The sequence below is a fragment of the Conger conger genome, chromosome 4, assembly GCF_963514075.1.
Source record: "Conger conger chromosome 4, fConCon1.1, whole genome shotgun sequence".
NCBI lineage: Eukaryota > Metazoa > Chordata > Actinopteri > Anguilliformes > Congridae > Conger > Conger conger.
Genome location: NC_083763.1, coordinates 61729974 through 61740181, shown reverse-complemented (window position 1 = coordinate 61740181; position 10208 = coordinate 61729974). Strand labels below are relative to the sequence as shown.

Sequence of the window (10208 nt, the reverse complement as noted above, 5' to 3'; positions counted from 1 at the left end):
GACAATAGCCACGTGAACAGACAATTATATATCCATTATGTTAGTTGCTAATCCTTAATAAGTACTTGCCTGCATTCATCCTATATGGAACACAAGCTAATGTAGACCAGTCATTCCCAACTCTGTTCCTGGAGAGCTACTATCCTGCAGGTTTTCATTCCAACAAAGCACTCCACATTCAACAGCTAGAGATCTTGTTGAGCTGCCAATTAATAGAATAAGGGTGCCAAATTATGGTTGAAATGAAAACAAAGGGCAATATAGGCTACCTCCAGTTTGGGAGCCACTGGTCTAGACTGAATGCCTTTCACCAAGAGAAATTACTGAGTACCTTACCCCTAGAGACCCAATTTCTGTCTTTCATCCACTTGTCTCAAAAACTCAAGCACTAACACTATTAAAAATAAGTTCTAAAGCAGAAAGAAGTGCCTATATGTCTGGGTTGTAATTTCTGATTTATAGACGGCACTTCACACTTTGCATTTTATGGGGTTATTTCATTTTAAAATCAATTTGTAATTTGTAATTTTCCTCTTCAAAGAATAGGCTTCATGGTGAATTAACAAATAAGTCCATAAAGTGGAATACTTGGTACTGAAAAAAATGGTATGGCATTGTGGAAAAGACAAGATGAAAAAAGCAGAAGAGCATTTGGACAAGAATAAGCTAGTGCTAGTCTTGCTCTCTCTCTCTCTCTCTCTCTCTCTCTCTCTCTCTCTCTCTCTCTCGCTCTCTCTCTCTTATTATTCAGTATGCTTAATAATAAGAAGCAAGCCTGCTTTTGAATAATAATTGTGGAATGTGTTTGACTTGTTGATGGGGGTTAGGTATTTGACAAAAACTGGACCTCAATCAATATATTAGTATACAAGATGTTATTAATTGTGCTTTCTTTTTTTTTTTTTTTGGCAATCTTCTGGACCTGTTGCTGCCAGAAGAGAGGGTGGTTGAGAGGTTTTTTTCTTCCTTGACCTGCCAATCCACACTACTCAAATGCATTCTGTGGTTTTCAAAACATAGAATGTGGTCCTGGCAGTATTCGCCCTTGACAGCAGATTTGATCTTTGGACTTACATGGTAATCTAATCATAACAACTTTTAAAGTTAAAAAACTTGCTGGCCAAGTTTTTGTGGTATGTCTCCTCCTCCATCCATGTTTAGCAGCCATAATGTAGAGATTAAATATGATTAGTAAAATAAATAGAAATGTGATGTTTGAAATTAACTTACTGGCAAGTACCACTAATGGAACTGGTCTATTATTTATGAAGCAAGGAGAATGATTCTATGGGTAACATTTGATGAACACACTGATGGCTGAAACCAGTTAAGGTTTTTTTTTTTTTTTTTTTTTACATTTCTGATCCCTGGTAGTGTAGATTTGACAGTTTTAAGTTGAGTCTCAATGCTAATGTGTATGAGGACTAGTAGTCTCTTAATTATCTGCACTACTATCTGGGTATTCTTTTAGGCTTTTTAAAAGTCTTCCTCTACTGGTATGCCTGTTATCACTCCTCGAGCATTCTTACTTCACCTAATACCCTTTTATCACAGTTTTTTAAGCAATATATCTAATCTGCAACACATATTCAAAATCAAACTTCCTTCTCGGATCCTTCTAAGCTATTTATTGCAACATCCTGTTGAAAATGTGACAACACATTTGTGTTAGTCTTCCCCCCATAGTGCGTTCCAGAAAGACGTTGTGCCATATCATATGTGTTGTATTTACATACTACCAGTATTCGCAGTGTAGATGCGCACACCAATTTCACGAGCGGACAGTTCTCATTTTTCAAAGAACGAGCTGGGATAGCATGACCACAGTTGCCAAGCAAGCGCTTGGGAAACATCCTGGTTGCTAGGAGATTGCAAACGGTAACGTAACTACTTTGCATGCACGCTGCCAAGTATTATTATTATTTTGTATACGTTATAATATCGAAACCGATAACATTATTATCATATTTGCCTAAAGGTCTAACTAACTAAACATAGTGTTAAATGTCACGACTTTATAGCTTGACAGACTAAACGTTAGAACAGGTAACATTAGGCTAACCATGCTCTAGCTAACGTATCGACCGAACTCTTATCTTGTATCCTAACGTTACATATCTGTGTAAGCTAACGTTAGCTACGCGTTTACGCAGCTAAGTAATGCAACTCAACGTTAACGGCTAGTTTGCTAATGAGCTGTTTTTTGTTTGTTTGTTTTTTTTGTCATATTTTATTTGGTTGCAGTAGCTAACCATGCCTCTTACGGACACGATGTTTTGCGTCCAGCAAATCAACATTCCACCTGAGCTTCCTGACATATTAAAACAATTCACCAAAGCTGCCATCAGAACACAGCCTCACGACGTCCTGCAATGGTCGGCTGCGTAAGTTAAGACAGGGGTCCTTGACATTTATTATCACGTTACATAACATTGACAACGTATCTCGTTAAAAGGAAGGTAACGTAATGTCACCACAATGAAACATTTGATCAGAAGTAAGAAATAATCTTTGAGTTCTTGGTGTCCGAGTCACTGTAATCTGAGTTACACATTCTGTCTTTATTTCCTTCACAGGTATTTTATTGCTTTATCAAAAGGAGAAACCCTTCCTGTTAAAGAGAGGCTTGAGATGCCTGTAGCAACCCAAAAGACAGACACTGGGCTCACTCCAGGGCTTCTGAAGACCCTACATAAACAGGTGCCTGGGAGGGAAAAACGGAGCCATAAACCAATAGTCCCCTATAATACTCGTGTTTTAGGACTTTTAATTGCTGAAATGAAAAACTAATCAAACACTTTTTTAACCACTCTGATTATTGTAGCTTGCGCCAAAAGAGACTGTTACTAAAGAGGAGTTGCTTGAGAAGTGGAAAGGTCTTTGCCTACCAAAGGAACAACTGGAAAGCATTCTGGCACTTGGAAGTTTTTCAGGCACTGTTGACTGGATGATGTTCTTTGCTCTTGGTTGCAGTGCCCTTGGTGGGGTGAGTGTGCAAAATAAAACACAGCTGCACAGTTGAATTATCTATGATGTGTATTCCTAGTGGTTGAGTATGGCAAGTTCTTCACATATTTGAGACCTGAATTGCTGTATAAATATAGAATCCGCAGCTATGTTTTTAGAAGACCCCAGTGGTTTTCTTTACTTTTCAAAAAATGAAGCAAAATGAACACCAACTTAGAATCAAGTTAGAAATGGGAGTTCTTATACAAAGCATTAGCAAAAACACTACGACAATGTCATTGAATTAATGATATTCTGTTTTGCATGCATTTCTTTTTTTGACACATTTGTTCTATTGTATCCATTTAATTAATTCTGAAAGCCTATATTTACTGCATGAGTAGAACGGACAATTTATCAGTTTTTGGACAAAAAAATATTGAGATCAAATTCATCGTTTGATTATAAAACTGATTAAAAATCGAAGTAGGAGAAATTGATACATGACTCCTAACAACACAAATCGCTTTCTGCTGTTTTTGTGAAACAAAAGTTATTTGTAAGTAACAATAATAATCAAAAGTAGCCGGGGATCTTTCCAGTGAATTACAGCCTGCTAATTTTCTGGGGATTACAATACGTCACTGATTATGACAGTGTAATGCAGTTTTCTGTATCCCCCACATAGAGGCAGTGCAGAGCTGCATTTGAAGTGAACTTCATTTTCTTTTTGTAATAGAACATAACATTTCCTGTATAGTTATCACATGTACTTTGTTCTTAATCCAAATCCTAATCCTAATTCCCTGACATCAAAGATGAATGGCTTTCAAATGCACATTTTACCTACAGTAGTGCTCTTCCAGTATTTTACTCCATGAAGATAATTACTTGTATATTTTCTGATTGCTTAAGTGCTTGTGCCACCTGTCCCCTGTTGACATTGCTTCTACAGACTATTCTCAGTGCTATGAAGCAGGCCTGTGAGATCCTCACTCAGGACCCAGAGGGCGGTGCAGCTCGAATTCCCTATGACACCTTTGTCAGTCTCTATAAGTATCTTGCACATCTGGATGGAGAGATTTCCCCGGATGAGATTGAGGGTTTCCTGGCCAGCCTGCAGGAGGATGTGTGAGTAGAGTTACACTGAGGGCCACGTCCCTCTGGTGGAGATGCACAAAATAAATACATAATATAGGCTAGTACTCAATGAAAAATGATTGTCACAGAATGCTTTGGAGTCTGCTCCAGAACACAATTGAATCAGAACAGATTAAATTCTATTTTCTTTTGTACCATGGCAAGAATTATGCAGTATTCATGTCAGATATCTAATAGCAGATGTGGAAATTATCAAATGTTGTCGACATATGTAAAAATTGTGGAATGTTCTATACAAGCATGGAACACCCCTGTAGGTTACATCTGGCCAGTACTAAAGTCCCACTTCTTTTTACACAAGACAATTATAAAAGGTGTGTATAATATTGTAAATGCACTACTTCTGCTAGGGATTGTAATGTGTCGGTTTTCATCACTAAATGCACCTTTTGAAGAATAAGAGGCTTACCTGAAATGAAATGAAATGAAATGAAATAGGCGGCAGTGTTATTTGTAATTTCAGAATGAATTGCTTGTGAAAGGTTTTCTACTCTTTAAGATATGACTGAATGTGTTGTTTTAAGCGAATCGTGGCTAAAAGATGTTGTAAAAGTAATAATAAGAAAAAAGGACTGATAGGAAATAGGCTAATGAAAAAAGAAGGTAAATACTTCTAGATTTTGTACTTGGAGTTGTATGACCTAATATATCTAGTGTTAATGTTAAACAAGTGTTCAGCCAAGATAAAGATGGTTTTTCACATAAAAAACCCATTACAAAGCGTTTACGTCTTAGTATGTCTTAGTGTCAAATTTCACTTTTTCACAAAACCAGGCCTTTTCTGTTATATTCCCTGAATCAGCCTTTCCTGATATTGATATTGACCAAATTTAACATTTCATTTTGCTGATACAGCAAACCTTTTTGATGTGCAATTTTGGAAGATAACTCTTTGGCTTGGAACCGTAACTGTATACTGCATGGTTCACTGTCTAGCACAGAAGTTATCATTAGAAATACTGTGCATCATCCGTAAACGTGACATATTAGGCTGCAAACATTTTGATATGTCATCAGTGGTGAGGACCGCCTGTACAAGATCAGCGCACCAATATATGATTTAAGATCCAGAAAGAGATTTAACTAGAGTCTGGGTCCCCAAATGTTTTGACAGTGTAAATATTTGATAACACAGCTGTTTGTGGATGATATAAAAACATGCTTCAACGTATTGTTTGTCGTTATGCCAAAAAAGTGAACTGTCTTATGCATTTACCACTTTTACAATATCCAGATGAATAATATGCCCTCATGCCTTATTGCTTAAAAATGATATAGATAAGATTAAATACCACAGCTTGTGGAGTAACTGGTGAATACATTGTAAACCATTAGGTACAGGGCAAGTGTGCAGCCAAGGGACTTTTGCATGTTTGCTTTGTGTAATCCATTGTATAGTATAACACGCTTTCAAAAACTTCCCAAAGCCAACAGAACAAATAGCAGTAAAGTGCCTCATGCAGTCCTTTGAATACACTGTACATTACTGTACTTTCATCAGAAACAAAATATAGGCCATTTAGAAGCTAAACTTATCATATCAGAATGATGGGCTATTACTTTGTGACCTACTGGTATGTGTCTGTCTACTCTGTTTAGTGTATATATATATATACTTATTTGTAATATTTGTATTTACTCTAGTGCTTTCAGTTAGTACAGTTTGAAATTATTGAGTCATCTGCCAGTTCTTACTGCGCTGTCACAGATGCTCACTGCTGCCTCTCTATATCAGAGTAAACAAGTCTGTTGCCATGTTGTGTGAGCTGTGAGTGAGGACAGGAAATGAGATCAGGGGATTTTGTAAGTTTCCTGACTGTGGCCGTGGGTCAGCAGGGGAGTTGGTTAGCAGGTTGCTCAATATTGTTGTTCAGTTAGGAAGCATCCTTGCAACAGTTTTGTCAAATTTTGTATTAATTTTTTTCATATTCATGCCTTATTTCCAGTATTAAATGTAATTTATGCCGGACTTGCCAATCCAACTTGCATACATTTTTAAGTGCATTGATTACAGTTAATTGAAGTTGATGCATTGTGCAACAGGTTGCAATGTTTGTTATGATATTTTTCTGACATGGCATGTCTGGGGAGGTGATGGTAATGAAAAGCATGGAGTGGTATGAGGAATGTTCCAGCAGCTCTGAGCTTGAGAAGTGCGAGTGTGGCAGAATAAAGAACACGCTAGAAGAGAACAGCTGAGAAGAAGAGAGCGAGATGGAGAGAAACCCAGAACAGCTTATCTCTGAGGGTCCCAAACTGCCAGAATGCGTCAGAGCTACAGGCCAAGCAGGATAGTTCTTGTTTTTCCTCGACAGCTTAAGCACACATGTTTTCATTTTTCTGCCCTCTCCCTGGAGAGCTCATGAATAAGAAGTTGCTTAACATGGCAAAATGGTATGCTTCCCGTTATGTGCTTAATAGAAGTCGTGATAGGTTTTCTTTCCTCCACCTAAACCCTAGGGGCAGGCCAGCTCAGTGACTTCCTGGTGATCCCTCCTACCCATCCTTTCATTGACATGTGGTTTCACTAAAGAGTTCTGAGGACATATTTTCTCTTAGTGTTAAGCTTGCGGTTAAGCTTATCTTCATATCATTTTTGCACATGAAAAATGTTGACTTTAATTTGCCCTTTTACAGGGAACGCCAGGGAAATATGGTGCAGCCCTCAAACTTTGCTGGTCCCAAACGTGTTGAAATTTTTGAGTGAAGCCCTTGGCAGGTGACTTTCTAATACTTGTATCCTGCAGTGGTTTGAATTGTTAAATAGACCAGATGTGATATGATCTATGCATATTGAGCATGCTGTGTCTTTTGAACATTCACAGCTGGGAACATGAGGAGAAGAGTACTTGTGACCTGAGGCTCACTAAGGAGACACTGGTGAGGTACAGGTATTGTGCCTTGTACCGTAAATATTCCTCTCTGTTAAAGGGTAACAGAATAAAGGCTGTATGAAGCTGTAAGCCTACCAAACAAGCACATGATAACAAACACAATGGCAGGGAATGTATGGACTTTCGTTTGTAGTTTTGAACAAATGAAATCTGCAAAAAGAATTAGCACATCTGTTAAATCTACAACTTCATCCTGTATATTTCTGCATGCTGTGGCTGTTTTGAATGTATTTGTTTTAAAAATGAGCTTGACTGTAATTTCTTGAGTCTTTGTCTAGAAACTAGAATCTTCCAGGTTTATCACCCAAAAGAACAAAACCAAATTAATTTGTGTTGATGTCACTGATGATTAGTTTTCAATATGATTTAAGAATGTAATTTTGAAGCTAACAAGCAGTACACTAGCCAGTAAGAATAATGTGTTAAACAGATTTCTGTAGGCTATCATGCTATATCATGCTTAGCTTTAAGGATTGTCTGCATTTGGATTATCGAGTTTTATGTGTATATTGGAAAAAAACAAAAAACAAAAAACTATGCACCGTTGAAGTGATAGAGACTGACTTTTTTTAAATGAAAATTTCAGAAAATAAAATATTATTCTTGCACTATGGATGTATGCTGCCCAAAGTGTAGCTACATGTGGTTACATAAACCTCCAACTATATTGGATGGAGGAAAAAAAATAAAAAATAAAATGTGTTACACTTAGTCTCAGATACATGAATATACTAGTAATACATATTCTCTGTGTAAAATTTGATTGTATAAATTTGATAGATTCGTATTTATGAGATTACAGAATATAAACCCTCTCGCACAATATCTTGGATTTTTACACCATCATGTTTCATTTGTCTGAATGCGATGGTGTGTGCGCTGCTTATTGTAAATGATCAGAGTTCATTATGTGCAAAACAGTTTTTGAGTAAAAACCTATTGAATTATTTTTATTCGATAAGCTGTACTCTGTCTACTGGTATGCATACGAAGGTCATCTCACTATCCTCTCATTTCTCTGCCCCCGTTAGCACGGGGTGATTAGCTGATTGACCCCACGGTGTTAAGTGCCATTAATTGAGCCATAATTCACTGCAAACAGTTCCTTTGGGAATTTTTTTTTTTTTTTTTTTTTTTTTTTTACTAGAGAGAAGCCTAATGAAGGCATGTGGCCTTGAATGTATAATAATACATGGGAAACACAATTGTTGCCTAAAACAATGACTCTTTAAAAGTATCTCCTCTTTTAAAACATAATTATCCATTATCCATCGGATTCATCTTGAGCATCTCTAAGAATAAATGGAAAGTTATGGTATTTAAAATCTTTCTGTAGCACTTAGATGTTCAGCCAGTCCATTTTAAGAAGGAACCTCAATTTTATTTACATATTGCTTTTCAAAGAAGACTGTCCCAAAGACGCTTTACAGAGTAACGAGGGAATAAGGGAAATACCAGCCCTAAGCCCCCAAATAGCACATGAGGTAAATTACTGGAAAGAAAAACCCTCAAACAGTGGTGAGAAAAAATTCTCTGATTGGAAGAAATCCTGGGAGGAACCCTGCTATAGGGGATGCCCATCCTGCTATTCTGCTTTAACTGTAACTGGTTCAACCCATTTGAATTACTGTAATAGATTTCTTACTTTTTTTTTTTTTTCTATTTTAAGTCACAAAGTGACCTTTATGAAGAAGTTATTGTTATACAGTAGGTTTTACTGTTTAAATATGTGGTATACGCAGTTCAGTATTGTTCGCATTGTCATCATTTTTTATTTCATTCATTCATTCATTATCCTAACCTGCTTATCCTGAACAGGGGGGCTGGAGCCTATCCCAGCATACATTAGGCGAAAAGCAGGAATACATCCTGGACAGGTCGCTAGTCCATCACAGGGCACACACACCATTCACTCACACACTCATACCCACAGGCAATTTAGACTCTCCAATCAGCCTAACCTGCATGTCTTTGAACTGTGGGAGGAAACCGGAGTACCCGGAGAAAACCCACGCGAACACAGGGAGAACATGCAAACTCCACACAGAGAGGCCCTGGCCGACGGGGATTCAAATCCAGGACCTCCTTGCTGTGAGGCGGCAGTGCTACCCACTGCACCATCCGTGCCGCCCTCCCTATTATAATATGACAACTGACAACTCTGACAAATGAATTACAGGATTGCAATCTTTCTGGAAGCTCACAGGCATCACAGGCAAATTTAGTGCCTTATTATTCCTGGACCTTGTCTGAAAGTTATTTGGAGGAGAATGTATGGTCATGGGATGGACCAGAAACCAAAGTGCCACCCCTTGCATCATCTTTGATGTAACTAAACGCCAGCTAGAGACTGCGTGTCAGCCAACCTTGTCGTCCCTTTGTACTGTGATAAGCATGATTCTATGCTGGTCCACACAACAGCATTTAATGGCTCCACAGCTCATTCATGCTTATTCAAGTGTATTCATGCTTTGCCATTCAGAACAGGACAGACTGATTGAAGGACAATGCTGAACATGTCTCAATTCAAGCCTATGCAATGATTTCTGGAGGAGGAATAGGAATAGGAGAAAACAGCCTACTTAACAGCACAAGTCATTTCTATAGGATCCGATTATCTATCTACTAATACAATGCAGGCTGCAAACTGTGCCAATGAAAGATTAAGGTCAAATATGAATAACCATGGGAGAGGCTTTCTGTATCTCTGCATAAACACCTTTGTTTTTCATCTAGAGTACTTGTTTCTTTGTTTAAAACTGCATCACCATTTTTTAATGATTCGGTTCATCTTACAAAAATGAGCAGCATTTCAGTTTTAAAATGTTATTTTAACGCGCGCGCACACACGGTGTATTATTATTTCGTAGTCCTGTAACAGAGGCATAAGGTAACGCAGTAAACAGCACGACCAACTAAAAATAATGACTAGAGGAAGGGGCTTTTATGTCAGTTTATGGGAGTGCGTCTAAATCGCGGGATTTCCAGGCAGAATGAATCATCTTTTTACTTTCAGTTTTGTTCAGGTTCGGAATTTCCTACCTGATCTTAAAAACACGAAAGTAAAAATTTTTGGAATGTATTTCTTCAACAATGGGGGATTTCAATGAAGTCAGGCTATTGCGACATTTTTCGGATGTCAACATTTTAAACTGGATTTTGAGAGAGAGAGAGAGAGAGAGAGAGAGAGAGAGAGAGAGAGAGAGA

The 10208-nt window shown here is 37.8% G+C and overlaps 1 protein-coding gene across 2 annotated transcripts; it reads left to right on the top strand.

Annotated features, from left to right (window-relative positions):
* The first annotated feature begins 1763 nt into the window (after window positions 1-1763).
* Window positions 1764-7949, top strand: ropn1l (rhophilin associated tail protein 1-like). 2 transcript variants are annotated; one of them, XM_061240543.1, is made up of 7 exons: window positions 1764-1878; window positions 2245-2384; window positions 2577-2700; window positions 2825-2986; window positions 3902-4077; window positions 6745-6826; window positions 6933-7949. In XM_061240543.1, the coding sequence occupies exons 2-6, from the start codon at window positions 2254-2256 to the stop codon at window positions 6812-6814; spliced, it is 663 nt and encodes a 220-aa protein (XP_061096527.1). In that variant the 5' UTR covers window positions 1764-1878; window positions 2245-2253; the 3' UTR covers window positions 6815-6826; window positions 6933-7949. The 2 variants fall into 2 exon arrangements, with proteins under 2 accessions (XP_061096527.1, XP_061096528.1); XM_061240544.1 differs by having other exon boundaries at window positions 1790-1878; window positions 2248-2384.
* Window positions 7950-10208: the final 2259 nt, after the last annotated feature.

What these genes read in the sequence shown, in the direction of transcription:
- ropn1l (XM_061240543.1), top strand. Translation starts at nt 2,254, where the DNA reads ATGCCTCTTACGGACACGATGTTTTGCGTCCAGCAAATCAACATTCCA. An exon ending in GTCCTGCAATGGTCGGCTGC is followed by an intron (nt 2,385 to 2,576) that starts GTAAGTTAAGAC and finishes TTTCCTTCACAG; the next exon opens with GTATTTTATTGCTTTATCAA. An exon ending in TGAAGACCCTACATAAACAG is followed by an intron (nt 2,701 to 2,824) that starts GTGCCTGGGAGG and finishes TGATTATTGTAG; the next exon opens with CTTGCGCCAAAAGAGACTGT.